Source organism: Pelobates fuscus, chromosome 7, assembly GCF_036172605.1.
Source record: "Pelobates fuscus isolate aPelFus1 chromosome 7, aPelFus1.pri, whole genome shotgun sequence".
Classification (NCBI taxonomy): Eukaryota; Metazoa; Chordata; class Amphibia; order Anura; family Pelobatidae; genus Pelobates; species Pelobates fuscus.
The window spans coordinates 163976407-163992968 of record NC_086323.1 but is presented as its reverse complement, the minus strand read 5'-3'; the positions used below and the strand labels follow the sequence as shown (position 1 = coordinate 163992968).

At 42.3% G+C, this 16562-nt stretch overlaps 1 protein-coding gene across 3 annotated transcripts in view; it reads right to left on the bottom strand.

The window, feature by feature from the left end:
* Positions 1 to 16562, bottom strand: part of TASOR (transcription activation suppressor) — a 76440-nt gene that overhangs the window by 18074 nt on the left and 41804 nt on the right. For 2 of the 3 annotated variants that reach the window (XM_063426894.1, XM_063426896.1), the window contains exons 17-19: positions 13871 to 13930; positions 11254 to 12173; positions 4696 to 4818 (exon numbers count right to left, since the gene is read on the bottom strand). In XM_063426894.1, the coding sequence (XP_063282964.1) occupies positions 4696 to 4818; positions 11254 to 12173; positions 13871 to 13930 (1103 nt within the window). The remainder of the gene's footprint in view (positions 1 to 4695; positions 4819 to 11253; positions 12174 to 13870; positions 13931 to 16562) is intronic. The other variant, XM_063426895.1, reaches the window with a different exon arrangement.

Sequence of the window (16562 nt, the reverse complement as noted above, 5' to 3'; positions counted from 1 at the left end):
ATAGGCTGAGAGCACTGGCCTAACCACCCCCTACATCTGGTCATTGCAGTGCAGGCGAATTGCAGAAGTGCATTTCTCATTCTCAATTGTCAAAAAAGGAGGCAGCTCAGAATGCCACGGAAAGCCTCCGTTTATGCAAATTCATTTAAATTAATAGATTAAAGTAACATTTGTATCCCATATAGATGTATTAGACGTAGAAGTAACAGCTGTATCCCATATTGTTCGATATATGGTTTTATGAAAGGTTACCATCTGGAAGCTGTATAAAAGTTTTTATATATTTTGGTTTTCACTTCACATTGGGTTTTGTGGGTTAAGTTTTTAGATACGGTTCTCATCAGTTTGTCAAAAGTAGAGGTAGCTCAGGAGGCCATGGAGAGCCTCAGTTTATGCTAAATAATTTGATTAAATCGATTAAAAACCCAGGAAATCTCACACTTTGATTCAGTACCATATTCACTACAATGACCTGTAGTGGTTATGGTTCTTTGAATGCTCCTTCAAAATGAAGCAGACATTCTGCACTGCACATCTCAATATATATGGTTTCCAGTCAATTCAAATATACAGGGTTAAAAATGTTGACTCTACACTAGCTATTGGCGGGTGACAATTTTGTCCTGGCATGTAGAATTTCCCCCCTGGTATACCATGACTTGCAGTGGTGAGTAACTCAACTTTTACTTCGCTAGTAGCATAGGACTTCAAATTCTAAGCCCTGACGTGTACATCCTCAAACACTTTGTTTTATACATTTCATTCTATATGGTATCTAATGCTAAATGTATTTTAGATTTGTTTTTATTTCCTCAGTGGTATTTCCAGATTGTGGCAGAGCCTCTTTAGGTGTACTTATTGTGGACTGTCATTTTGTGTGTTTCCTTTTTGAATTAACCCTTTTTTGTCCCTCTTTCTTTTTAAATTCCCCTTAGTTTGTGTTCCTGACCCTGTATTGTTCGTTAAGGAAGTGTAAACATTAGAGGATTCTTTACAGGAAGTGTTTAAGAAGGTACATGCTGGGAAGTGTGCCTAGGGCTGCATAAACAAAGTGATTTAAAAGGGACACTAGTCACCAGAACAACTACAGCTTAATGTAGTTGTTCTGGTGAGTATCATCATTATATGCAGACATTTTCATGCAAACACTGCCTTTTCAGAGAAAATGCTGTATTTTACATTGCCCCTAAGGACAACTCCAAGTGGCCACTAGAGGTGCTTCCTGGCTCAATGCTGCACAGTAGGCAGCAGTGCTGTTCAGCGTCTCCAAGCCCTGCATGGGGAAGCTGAATTTTCCTCAGAGATGCATGGATTCAATGCATATCTATGAGGAGGTGCGGATTGGCCAAAACAGTGTTTGGCCCTGCCCCCTTACCGATTATAGCCAATCCAAGGCTCTTCAAAGCACTAGATTGGCAAACAAAATTTACGAGAAAATATATATATATATATATATATATATATATATATATCCCGTATTTATCGGCGTATAACACGCACCTCATTTTCAGAAGGAAATTCCAGGAAAGTTCCCCCCCCCCCTTCCATAGTATTCTCTCCCCCCCCTAGTGTTCCCCCCTCATCCCAGTGTTCCCCCCTCATCCCAGTGTTCCCCCCTCATCCCAGTGTTCCCCCCTCATCCCAGTGTTCCCCCCTCATCCCAGTGTTCCCCCCTCTTTCCATAGTATTCTTCCCCCCCTCTTTCCATAGTATTCTTCCCCCCCTCTTTCCATAGTATTCTTCCCCCCCTCTTTCCATAGTATTCTTCCCCCCCCTCCCATAGTATTCTTCCCCCCCCTCCCATAGTATTCTTCCCCCCCCTCCCATAGTATTCTCCCCCCCCATAGTATTCTTCCCCCCCCCATAGTATTCTCCCCCCCCCCATAGTATTCTCCCCCCCCCTCCCATAGTATTCTCCCCCCCCCCTCCCATAGTATTCTCCCCCCCCCCTCCCATAGTATTCTCCCCCCCCATAGTATTCTTCCCCCCCCTCCCATAGTATTCTCCCCCCCCCCTCCCATAGTATTCTCCCCCCCCTCCCATAGTATTCTTCCACCCCCCCTTCCATAGTATTCTTCCACCCCCCCTTCCATAGTATTCTTCCACCCCCCCTTCCATAGTATTCTTCCACCCCCCCTTCCATAGTATTCTTCCACCCCCCCTTCCATAGTATTCTTCCACCCCCCCTTCCATAGTATTCTTCCACCCCCCCTTCCATAGTATTCTTCCACCCCCCCCTTCCATAGTATTCTTCCACCCCCCCCTTCCATAGTATTCTTCCACCCCCCCCTTCCATAGTATTCTTCCACCCCCCCCTTCCATAGTATTCTTCCACCCCCCCTTCCATAGTATTCTCCCCCCCCTCCCATAGTATTCTCCCCCCCCCTCCCATAGTATTCCCCCCCCCCATAGTATTCCCCCCCCCATAGTATTCTTCCACCCCCCCTTCCATAGTATTCTTCCACCCCCCCTTCCATAGTATTCTTCCACCCCCCCTTCCATAGTATTCTTCCACCCCCCCTTCCATAGTATTCTTCCACCCCCCCTTCCATAGTATTCTTCCCCCCCCCCCTTCCATAGTATTCTTCCCCCCCCTTCCATAGTATTCTTCCCCCCCCTTCCATAGTATTCTTCCCCCCCCCCTTCCATAGTATTCTCCCCCCCCCCTTCCATAGTATTCTTCCCCCCCCCCCTTCCATAGTATTCTTCCCCCCCCTTCCATAGTATTCTTCCCCCCCCCTTCCATAGTATTCTTCCCCCCCCCCCTTCCATAGTATTCTTCCCCCCCCCCCTTCCATAGTATTCTTCCCCCCCCCCCCCTTCCATAGTATTCTTCCCCCCCCTCCCATAGTTTTCTCCACCCCCTCCCATAGTGTTCCCCCCTTTCCATAGTATTCTTCCCCCCCCCCTCCCATAGTGTCCCCTAGTGCACTTTCCCTCTTGTCCCATAATTACTTACCTGTCTTGAAGCGTGGGCCGGCTTCACAGCGCGCACCGCGGTACTGGAACTAAAATTAAAGGTTCCGGTTTCTGGCGGGACTGAAAGGAAATGTGCACACTTCCTTTCAGTCCCGCCGGAAACCGGAACCTGAAATTGAAGTTTCAGTACCGGCGGGACTGAAAGGAAGTGTGCACACTACTTCCTTTTAGTCCCGCCAGAAACCGGAACCTGAAATTGAAGTTCCAGTACCGCGGTGCATGCTGAACACGCTTCAAGACAGGTAAGTAAATATGGGATATCGGCGTATAACACGCACCCATCATTTTCCCCCTATTTTCAGGGAGAAAAGGTGCGTGTTATACGCCGATAAATACGATATAAATATATATATATATATATATATTTATCGTATTTATCGGCGTATAACACGCACCTTTTCTCCCTGAAAATAGGGGGAAAATGATGGGTGCGTGTTATACGTATATATATTTGTATCTTGTAATGCACTTCAGAAAGATATTTATTACCCTCTGCAAAAATGGTGTCTATTTTCTAACAAACCTGTGTCTTATCTGCACTCATGTCGTTTTAACCCCTGCATCACAACTCAACTTTGAAGCATTTCTGAGTAAGACGACTCATAGAATTCAGACTTGAGAAAGAGAGGTTCTCCCGAATACTTGTCATTAAAAAATTCTTAGTCCAATTAAAAAAAGGTATTACAAGATACAAATGTTCTGTTTTTTACAACAACATCACTGGACTAATACGGCAATCTCTACTTGAAATAATAATAATAATAAAAAAAATTGCAGGTGGTAACCACAGACCACTTCTCAGTTCCTATGCTTTCTGGCTGATGTTCTGGTCACTTTTGAATGCTGGCGGTGCTTTCACTCTAGTGGTAGCATGAGACGGAGTCTACAACCCACACAAGTGGCTCAGGTAGTGAAGCTCATCCAGGATGGCACATCAATGCGAGCTGTGGCAAGAAGGTTTGCTGTGTCTGTCAGCGTAGTGTCCAGAGCATGGAGGCGCTACCAGGAGACAGGCCAGTACATCAGGAGACGTGGAGGAGGCCGTAGGACCGCAACAACCCAGCAGCAGGACCGCTACCTCCGCCTTTGTGCAAGGAGGAACAGGAGGAGCACTGCCAGAGCCCTGCAAAATGACCTCCAGCAAGCCACAAATGTGCATGTGTCTGCTCAAACGGTCAGAAACAGTCTCCATGAGGGTGGTACGAGGGCCAGACATCCACAGGTGTGGGTTGAGCTTACAGCCCAACACCATGCAGGACGTTTGGCATTTGCCAGAGAACACAAAGATTGGCAAATTCGCCACTGGATGTCACCAAGGGGGCGGGGCCAGCACCGGCAGTCCCGCACGGCGCTGGAAATAAGGTGAGTTTTATTAACTTTTAAGGGGGCCAAGCCACCTAAATGGTGGGTTTTGCACTATAGGGTCAGGAATACATGTTTGTATTCCTGACCCTCTAGTGTTCCTTTTACTCCTAAATGGCAGAGACTTCTGCAGTGAGACTGCAAGGGCATGATACATATTATATAATATACACCAAACCTGCCTCATTGAGCTAAAAGATGTTTTAGGGACTATATTGTCCCCATAAAAAATGCAAGTGGCAAAGAGGGGAATATAAGCATTTAGTTACAAGTTGCATAAAGAAATAAAAACTGAAAGAAAGAAAAACAACCCACAAACACAAGAGAGCCACTTAATCAGCACTCAGAACTCACCTTATGAATGCAGCGCTCAATATCCTCATTCTGAATTATTATTAGTAGTTTATCAGATACTGCATTGCAAGACAGAAAATTTTCAGGGTCACATTGAGCATTACCTAGTTTTAAGAGGTACTCCTAAAGAAATGAAAGAGAAAATTGCAGTTAGACATCAACATTGTAAAACACACAGGAAAACTTAAAAAGGAAGGGAAAAAATAAAAAAAATAAAAAAGAAGAAGAAAATAGGATGTAACCTAATTAGCAGTCAAGCAGTGTGTGTTTCAGTGTATATTTCTTTAATAAAAAAAAAAATATGGCTCCAGGTATTATATATACACACACACACACACACACACACACAAATTTATCAGAGAAACTTCCAAATAACTTAAAGCTCAGACAAATAAGGCTGCCAGGAACTGCTTTCATTATTGCTCTAATATAGAATGAGAAAAAAGTTTTTCTCAAAACTGGAAGGAGAGAAAAGGGCTATTTAAAAGTTATCCAACCAATACACAGATATAATGGATAACTCCTAATGGTTATCACCTTCATCCTAGGAGGTAATAAACTCTTCCTCTCAGACAAAATTAATTTGCAACAGTAGTTGCAGGAAACCACCACTTTTTGCATACTGTCTGCTTTCAAGCAAGGGCTGTCTTGCTCCTCTAGTTTGTTTGGAGACATTATTATTGCTATTTATATAGCGCTTTACAATATTATAAGAAGGGGGATTTAACTATAAATAGGACAATTACAAGAAAACTTACAGGAACGATAGGTTGAAGAGGACCCTGCTCAAACGAGCTTACAGTCTATAGGAGGTGGGGTGTAAAACACAACAGGACAGGGAATAGAAAAATATTCGGGAGCGAAGCAGAGCTGGAGGAGAGAGCAAGATACAGGTATGAGAGGTAGAGGTTACTCTGGGAGGCACTTCTTAAACGATTGAAGACAAGGAGAGAGTCTGGTGGCGGTAGGCAGGCTATTCAACCCCGCGAGAAGTCCTGCAAGTGTGAGTTGGCAGTATGGGTGCGAGTAGTGGACAGGAGAAGGTCATGAGTGGAGAGACCAATAAGGGACAAACCTATGGATCTGTGAAGAGATATAAGTGGGGCTAGAATTGGTCAATGCTTTATAGATATGGGTTAGCATTTTGAGTTGACTCCTATAGGATACAGGAAACCAATGTAAGGACTGACAAAGGGGCGAGGTGTGAGAGGACCGACTGGAGAGTAAAATCAGTCTGGCGGCAGCATTCATTACAGACTGTAGTGTGGCAATACGGTTTTTGTGAAGACTAATTAGGAGTGTTACAATAATCCATGCGGGAAATTACTAGAGCATGGACAAGCTCTTTGGTACCATCTTGCGTAAGAAAGGGCGGATGTGGGGAGGGGCGTGGCCAGCAGAGTAAGCGACCAGACGTGTCTTTGCGGAGCTCCTGCTGCAAAGACCGAGAAAACAGCCCGAAAAGCCACAAAAACTGTACTCTCACAACCCTCACCTCCAACTTAATGATGGGACGTAAGCACCGCAAACTAGCCTGCACAGAGGACTCCCATCAGGCAGATATCCGCAGGTCCTTCGAAAGGCCGCGGCCTCATGCCCAGACCAAGATGGCCCCCAGCAGACCACGAGGCTCGAGTACCTCAACTGACTCTGAGGGGGAGGACGACACGATGGCCCCGCAGACAAACAGCGGGATACACCACAAGGCGGACTCAGACACGGACACATCCCCATCCACCAAAGGGGACATTAAACGCCTGCTCCTGGACCTGCGGACGGTATGGAAAGCCGACCTTGCGGGGATACAAACTGAGATCGGCACCCTGACTCAAAGACTGGATGAGGTTGAATCCCGAGAGGGCGACAGAGATGGCCGACTAGCAGAGACCCAAACACAAGTGACTACCATGTCGCTGCAGATTGAGAGACTCAAAAACGGTATCCTCCTTGGAGGCCAGACACCGCAAACGGAACATCAGACTCCGAGGCATACCAGAGTCAGTGAACCCCGAGGCCCTGATGGACTTTGTTATTAAAGTGGCTGAAACATTGGGGATACGGGCAGACAAGGGAGTACAGCCTTTGACATCGGTGTTTCGGGGAAGGCCCCCACCGCCCCGGCGGACGCTCCACGAGACGCCATAGTGGTCACACGAGACATTTCCATCAAGACGGCCCTTTTATCTCGTTCCAGAAACCAGGCCGCTGTGACCGTGGAGAATCACCAAATAAAACTATTCGACGACTTACCTTTTACGGTGCTGGCAGAAAGGCGCAGATTCCAACCGATCACCAGGGCCCTGAGAGACCAAGGCATCCGATACAGATGGGGAGCGTCTGGAACATTGGTGGTGCCCCACGGAGATTCGGTGCTGGCCCTCTCGGCAGGAGAGGATCCCACTAGGCTCCTTCGCACGCTAGGGTTGCCAGCAGTAACGCCACACCCTGGGAGTACAGCGGATCCCGGCCAGACAGGAGCTCCCTCGGGCAGCGCCCAAGACCCTCCATAGACGGACAGCAGAGAACTGTACAGACTACCAACTATGTGGTATTAAACCCATTAACCACAAGTAATAACAATATAGACACTTGAGACTGTATGTTCACAATATACCAACGATAAGACGACATAAATGTATATAATTAGATGTGTATATATACTACTGCAGTCGTGCAATTGGGGGTATAACCTATATTCTCACTTTTTGTTGGGTACCCACTCAGAGACATTGTGCCCTTCTATTGCCATGTCCCTGTCTCAATGGATGCATCCCAGGAAGGTAATGTTTAACCCACTCACCCCTTTGCCCCCACACGCCAAAATGACACAGCCTAATACTGGGAAGCAATTGCCATAGGGAGTGCTACTAATGATGGGTTATACCGTATACCCTGGGGGGCATAAAAGTAAAGGCATCCTCTTAACTACGCCACAAAGGCCAACACACAAGCCCTCTAGGATCGTATCTCCTGTAGATTTTCTGATATATGGCACCTGCATAGTCCCACAAGCCCAGGTTTCTCTCTCTATTATATCTTATTTTCTTTAACATATTGTGGGGAGCAGAGGTCCTTGTATAACTTACTATCCCGTTACCTACTAACCTGGCAAAGAGAAGTCAATGGGCATCAATTAATTCTAGAGACCTCATTTTTAACACATTAACCTGAAAAGTGATAGACATAACGTTATCTAAACTGAAATGTTTTTGGAAATAGGCTCCTAACAAGTCACAAGGGAGGCACCGCATTGTATGGCAAAGCTGCCAGGACCTGGGCGGCCGCTTTATAACTTGTACAGTTCACTATGCATTCATAATGTTGGTGCAGCGTAGACAGCCTGGTAGATTAGCAATCCATATTATGACATAAAAGTCACTGCAAATCCTACTATGTCTATACTACCGTCCTACTATACTATGAAGAATACTCTAGCGTTCACATGCATTATCGTGCTCCGATGGGTCTAGAAAGAACCTTTTTTCAAGTTATAATTTCTCTGCACTCTCTTTAGTCATTAAGGAAGACTATTTTTACGTGATCGGAAGTTTAACCGTTCTGCCCACTTAAGTAATTGCCACAGCAAGGAAAATGTGGGTAAATGTGGGTTACCCCTGATGGTCGGTCCGGGGATCCGAGCCACAGTCTTCGTGATAAGATTAGCATACATATGCAGCATCCATAGAGGTCTTTCCATTCTCAGGCAAGACGCCAGACTATACAACTTAATCATACACATCTTGCTGACTAGAGCAGAATTAATGCATTTGACACTAAAAAGCAGACCTAGCCATATAGAAGAAACGGCATTCCTTCCCCTGATGGGCTCTATTAATGTAACACCCCACAAATCACCATTGTCGCAAAGAGACTAGATAAACTGGAATCTCACACCATAATGTGTTTACCTCCCATGTCTGCAACGTTAATATTGTTTGGTTATACTTTTCTCTTTATTTTTATTTTTTCTCATATCTACCACTTTGACAAAGTGCTCTGTATTTCTCATACTATGTTACTTTATGTTACTGAATGAATGGTCGGCTGCAGCTATTGTGGCGCAGCACACCAGACTGTATTTCCATGCAAAAACAAAAATAAAGAATTATAAAAAAAAGAAAGGGCGGATGTGGGCTATGTTTTTAAGATAGAATCTACATGATTTGGTAACATGGATGTAAGGCTAGAATCAAATATGACACCAAGACCGTGCGCTTGCAAGGATGGACTGATGTGGATACCACTGACTTGAAGGGAGAGCGAAAGAAAAGGATCAGAATTAGGAGGAGGAAAGACAAGGAGTTCAGTTTTAGAGATTTTGTTTCAGACATCCAGTCAGAGATGGAAGAAAGGCAGGACGGCAGGGGATAGATCTGGGGAGGAGATATATAGCTGGGTGTCATCAGCGTACAGGTGGTAGTGGAATCCAGATGAGGCAATAAGTTTGCCAAGAGGCAGCATAAAGAGAAAACAGAAGGGGACAGAGCCTTGGGGGGATTCCAACAGAGACAGGATGAATGGAGGAGGTATCATTAGAAAAGGAGCCACTGAATGAGCATTGGGAGAGATAGGAGGAAAACCAAGAAAGGACAACATCACAGAGACCGAGTGATTGAAGAGTCAAGGATAGCATGATCAACGGTGTCAAAGGCAGCAGAGAGGTCAATAAGTATTGGTATGGAGTAGTAGCCTTTGGATTTAACTGCGATTAGGTCATTAGTAACTTTGATAAGAGCAGTCTCAGTAGAGTGGAGGGGGCAGAAGTCAGACTGAAGATGGTCAAGGAGAGAGTTGGAATGTAGACATGCAGGTAAAGACAAGTCTTTCCAGAAGCTTTGAGGAAAAAGGGAGCAAGGATATGGGACGATGCTTAGAGGGGGAGGACGGGTCTAGAGATATTTTTTTCAGGATAGGTACTACAGTGGCATGTTTAACGTCGGCAGGGACAATGCCAGAAGAGAGAGAGCAGTTGAAGATGTGTGTTAAGGAAGGCATGAGACAAGTGGAGAGAGATCTGATAAGGTGAGATGTGACAGGATCAAGCGGGCAAGTGGCGGGACGAGAGGAAAGGAGAAGCGCAGACACCTCTTGTTCAGTAGCCGGGAAGATAAATGTTAGCCGAGAAGGGTTTGAATAAGCGAATCGAGTGAATTTCGAAGCAGGGGAGAGAGGAAAGGGGGACACCGCCACCTTTACTGTCAGATTAGATTAGTAGACAAGTTCCATCCATCTGAGCAATATTGCAAAGACAAGCGGACATGCCTCCTGGTTAGAGCCATAATTACTATAATGAGGAGGCACTCATTGAGTCAAGTAATAATCCATTTTTTCCTTAGAAAAAAAAACAAATCTCAAAATCAGACATAACCAGAAGATCAAAAAACAATAGTTGGATAACCACTATTTGAATTTCCCATGTCATTGAAACGAGCAGTTGGAAGTAATGTTCTCCCACAAGGCACGGGCACCCTTTATTTCATGTACAGCCACCAAAGAGAGAAAACAAAATAGCACAAAGTAAATTCTATATAAACACACAAAGTAATTACAAAACAGCACCTCATCTTTAATCTGCCTCCTTGGCAGAACACATACTGGTGACATGAGGTGTTTATATAATTGAGGATAGAACATGTCCTTTAGGAGCAAGAATTGTTTTTTTCAATAAAGCCAATCCCTACACTCCATTACCAATTCAGTCTCCATTACATGCACTTTATTGAACTCTCTCCAGCTCCCATTTTCATTACCCCCATTGAAACAACCCGTTTCCTCTATTTCTCCCTTTGATTATTCCACCTACAATTTTTCATTAAACGCCATCTCATCTTTTTCACTCTATAACGCCCTCCATTATTTTTTACCTCCCCTTGCCCATTCTATCCAATTTTATTCTTCTCCCTCCATCCGCATTTTCAAGTGAAATCTTACACTACAATGCCTCATTTCATCTCAACTTACTTCATTCATTTTTCTAACATCCACCTTCCCCTCCCTGTTCTATCCCCCCTCTAAAATTCTTCCATTCACTTTATCCCTCTCTCAATAAATATCACTTCTTCACTATTCCATTTTTCATGTATTATCTTGAATGCTCTGATACTCCAAACACCAGCTCCATCTCAAATGACAAATTTAGCCTTTTTAGTTTAAACATGCGTAAATAGTTTAACACATGTTATACTATATTTGCATCTTGATTTCCATACAACGTCTGTCCCATCCTAAATGACACATTCTTTCTCTTTTTGTCACAGGTCCGTTTCTTGCAGAAGATGCAGTGTGAAGCAAGTAGCAATGACCATTGGCTATGGTACACAGACGTGTTTAATGACCTATCATTTTAGGAAAGAAAACCATTCCAACTGATGAGGTTTGGTAGGATAATAGTGAGATAAAATGGCAGAAAGATGCAGAGAGCAGATTCATTAACCTGCACCAATTAGTTGTATGAGAAAAAATAATTTCTCAATGCGTATGTATGAAGGTGTAATTTTTTTTGCATACATTTATAAAACGGAATAACATAAGAAATGATAAAATCATATAATCACTTACCTTTATTTCTGCACAAATTGTGTTTTCTTCTTCAGCATGAATATAAAATTTGACAATATTTTTGTTGACGTGGGTAAAAATTTTCACTAGGTTGTGAAATACCTCGGGATGCATTTGGTTAATTAAATTGGCCAAGTCGGTATGTGCTGTGGGAGCACTGTCTGGTAAATTGGATGTAGGTGTCTCATGAGGTTTTGTTGGTGGTTCCTCATTCGTGTGGAGTGGGAAATTGTCCTTTGTCTGTTTAACTTCTGAAAGGTCCTGCTGTAGATCTCTGGAAGGATGGTTATCTTCAAAGCCTTTAGAGACACTAGGAAGATGATCTGGCACCGGATGATCATATATCTCATTCTGGAGAGGAATGTCTGCAGAACTTCTATGTGCAGAAATTAAGGCTGCTTCTTTAATTTCAGCAACCAGATGACCAGTTGGTTGGTCTAGAGACGGTGAATTTATGAAAAGAGCAACAACACTGTTTAGTTTTTCACGGAGTTCTTCTACATATTCCTTCACACAGATATCGGAGGCCTGTTCAGATAGCCAGTCTGAAAGTTTGGCAGTCCTCTCATCAGATGAAAGGAGGGGTATTGTTGCATTATTAGCATAGGCTATGTCATTTTGTTTTAAAACTTCATGAAGCCTTTCAGAAAATATGCTATACATTTCCAATACAGTGTTCTCAATTAATCCATTTGGATAGTGCTTAGTTTGAAACAAGTCATGTGCCCTGTTGGGCACAGATGAGGAGTGACTTCCTGAGCCTCTTCTTGTACTTTTAGAGGCCCTGCTTCTCCTTTTCCTGGACTCTTGAAGTGATGAGTAAAAAAGATGACTTCTCCTAATGTGCAGTGCCCTTGGATCCTCTGGATAGGTGTCTTCCGCTGATGCATACATAAGCTGTTCTTCTGTGAGGCTTAAACCTGTAGGTACAGAAAGGAAGATAGACAGAAGTCAGTTCAACAGAAAGTAACCATGTTTGCACATTTAGTCTCAAATTTGTCTAAGAAAGGAAAAACAAAGCAAAACACTAGTTTGAGTAGACTACGAGACTATTCACTAAAAATAGTGCAGAATAAAAATGTTCAGGCAAATATTAATAAATTGTGACAAAAACATATACATATGAAAGTTTTTCTGCCCATTGTAAAATTACACATGCATTGGATTTATAAGTACATCAAAACAGTGCCACCTTTCAGAAAAGATTTCCATATCAGTTATGAACATATCAGTTATGAACATATCAGTTATGAACATATCAGTTATGAACATATCAGTTATGAACATATCAGTTATGAACATATCAGTTATGAACATATCAGTTATGAACATATCAGTTCAATTAATTTCCCAATCCATTCCCAGAATAGGGATATTTGCTCAGCCTCTGCTGCTTGTATTTAACCCTTATTAACATTAAAGGAGACATTTGTCGCTGGGATTCAGATAAGACAAGAAATGGTATTCTTACACCAAATTAATCCTATTTAGAGCCAACATAAAAATGTACTTGCTTCCAATCGTATTCCATATAGAATTCAAACAGCTTTACCATTTAAAATTAAAATATTGCAATGAAATAGAAGAGGAAAGGTTTGCAGGAAAATACACATGGGCAGATTACTAAAATGTGTAAGTATGTCAAACAGGATAGTCTTTGGTCTGTTTTAAGAGTTGGGCTAGGGGTCATCTGACAGTTATTAGAATTCCCGATTATAAGGGGGTGGGGGAGGAAGGGCAGTGTTTTCAGAGATCTTTAGAACTTTGGATCACAAAAAGTGCAACTTGATAAATAAAGTGCAGGGACACTGCATTGGCTCCTTCTGAATCAACTCATCAACACAGTATTCTGCATTAGTTATTGACCACATAACACCACCTGCCAGGCATACAGTTGCGCTTGAAATAAACCAGTCTTGAGGAAATGTGTGTTTAGCAAGGCATGTAATTTACCAGCAGTTATCATCCCTGATATGATCCTTAGATAGAAGAAGAACAAGAACTTATTTGCAGCCGACTCCTACTGCTTTAGTATCAAGATGTAATCATGAAAAACTAAAGATTTCCCACTTGGTCCTTTTTGAGTCTCCAAACTTTATGCCCATAGTAAGATCTATGTGACAGGCCCCAAACACTTATTTTTCTTTTCACAGTAACAGTGTTTTAGAGAAAACCAGCAATCCAACTTACAAAGTGGCAAGGAAGACATTTAAATTTGCAGTTGAACTTTTAATAATTCCTGATACTTTTAGTCAAGCAGAATAATGCATAATTCAAACCACTGCCAGGAATGTCAAAGTGCATTTATCGAAGCCTTCCAACCAGTTGCCTAAAATGCCCGCCTCCCAGAATAGCAAAAATGGCAAGTTCTGTAATAGAACACATACATTTAAAATGTTTCAAAAGAGATTGTACTGCACAATATGACTTATTAGGTGTTCTAGGTGTATAGATAAGAACATTTCCCATACATACAGTGGAAGATGTTATGGAGGACCTGGTATATTAGTGAATATAGAAACACTAAACAGCTGCTGATCGAACAAAAGGTGAACTTTTCTTTCAAGACAGGAATGCTATTACCATTAAAAAAAAAAAATCATAACCCTCCTCTCACCTTGTATTGTTTCATCTCTAATGTTCCCAACATGATCCTCTGGAATTCTTCCTTCCTCTCCTGAGGGAAACCAGTAGTTAGATTTATATAAGTTTTTGATTTTCCTATTCTTTTTCCTTTATGGAGATAAATATGGCTGCTGCAGAAAGTGTTGAGTGTAGGCTAATAATTTTAAATATAAATTACCCTTTGCATAGGAGTATTTTGAAGTAGTAATCAATGGTCAGAGGGAGAAGTGGACATGGATTTTTTTTATTGTACCAGACAATTATGGAAAATTACATGAAATTAGCATGAAGTAACCTTTTTCAGAAGATCGTTGTGATGTCATGGATGGAGATATATATATATATATATATATATATATATATATATATATACACACACACACACACACACACACAAAAGATAAATAAAATATGAAATAGCCAATTTACATATATAAAATATTGACGTTTCAGTTCGTATCTCCAACTTTCATCAGGACATGTCTTGATGAAAGTTTGAGATACGAACTGAAATGTCAATTTTTTTGGGAGCTTTTATTACCATTAAAATTTGAAGTGATCTACCAAGTCCTTGAGTGTAGGCTTTGTGTGTGGATAGGAATAAATCTATATATCTCAGTCTTTCTGTATCTCTTGCAATCTAGCTTGATAGAATTGAAATGAGAGTCATATATAGATTTGACAGATAAAAGTTATGCCTTTAAAAAGGGTGTCAGGAATGCAACCATGTATTCCTGTAAGGAGAGTCCTGAAGTGACTGGCCCCATCCAATAGAGTAAAAATGTGGTTTCTACGTCGCACCGGTCTTGCAGCGGCTGGCATTATATGACTCCGCCTCCATGAGATTTCAATCCTGATTATCTTGGCCAATCCCATTCTTTCACACAGAAAAGCATTGAAGGCTATTGTGCAAGCACAGACAAACAGCACTGTACCAATCTCTCCATCTCCTCATAGAGATGCATTAAATCAATGCATCTCTATGGGGAACGTTTAGCAATTTTATGCAGAGCGTGGAGACGCTGAGCACCAGTGCTGCAGAAGTGTCTAAGTGACTGCCACTAGAGGTGTTACTAGGCACAGATTTAAGCACAGTCTTTTCTCTGAAAACACAGCATTACACTGAAATGCCTGCAGGGAGATGCTGTAGACACCAATACCACTACATTAAGCTGCAGTGGGTTTTTTGACTATAGTGTCCCTTTTAAGATCAATTATGTTAACATGTGTCCTTAAAATACTTTCAAAACTTGTATGCAAAATTTTGTTAGTGAAGTGGTTAAACTTTCATTTAATGGGCAAAGTGAAATTTAGTTCACAAAGCCTCACTCATATTCAACTATACTTCAGGAAAAATCATCAAGTAGAGGAATTTCATTCCACTCACTGAAATGTCTGCAAGAGTGGAAGGTTGGATGTTATTGACATTATCACCAAACTGTAAAGGAAGATTCATACTATGGCAACAGTCAAACACAGTGAGCTCTCATTTCACTGTTAACCCCTTAAGGGGGCCTCTAATCTGGAGGGAAAATTTTATTTTCCAAGTTCTGCATGGCATTTCGACTGTGAATGTCGTAATTCGGTTCGCTTTTACTGCAGTAATACACATATTTGTACAACAATGCCTCCCAGGTACAGGATTTTAGGAGTTTTTGAAAGTTACAGGGTTAAATACAGGGATTGTCAATTTCAGTTCCTAACTTTTGCGAGATTGGTTAGCAGGGCCTATGTTACCTTTGAGACTGTATGGCAGTCCAGGAATGAAAATTACCCCGTCATGGCATACCATTTGCAAAAGTAGGTAACCCAAGGTGTGCATTGAAGATAACATGTATACAGCTCATATTTGTGTACCAAAGCGCCAGCCCTCAATCTTGTGGAAAGCTGAAGACAAGCCTCAACTGTTTCTGCTGCTTGTCAGGGTTGGGGGGAAACAAAACTAATTTTGAAAAAAAAAATAAAAAAAATTATTATCATTAAAATGGAGGAATCGCAACATTTGCTTGTAGTGACCACTCTTCATAACCCCTGGGAAAAGAGGGGTAACCCGGATGTGTTACTTGTGCCAGAAGGACCTGATACTGGTTAGTGCCCAAAAAAATTCACTTCTGCAACATCAGTTTTTGCTACTGTAGTGCAACCCCGGATTTGCTCAACCATCAGCTCAAATATGCTGTCCGACAAAGATTAAAAACGTTCACTGGCTCACAAACCTCTACCATTGGTGTGATGACAGGTGTAGCCATGAATAGGGGTATACAGATTTTAAACACTTAGCACAACTCAAGAACAATCTTCGATCGAAGAGGGGCAGAGACAATGTCTCAGCCAATGTAACAATGTCTCAGCCAATTATTTGTAAACGTGATCACAGCGACTCAATCACGGATCAGTTTGCCAAGCATGTCTGCAGGGGGACTGCCTAGGTCCCCAGGTAGATCCCCAGATGGCAATCAGAGTTCTGTGAAGACAAGAGCCTGAGGGAGGGCTAAATTGTTCTGGTGTGCTATGCTACCCTCCTATTGTAGGATGACATAAGGCCAATCGCAAAAGGATTTAAGAGATACATTAGCATTCAAGAAATTAATAAAGAATGTAATCACACTTTAATACCATTATAAAGATCTGCATTCATATGAAATAAATCCAGATTACTACAGCCCATTCAACAGACACACAAA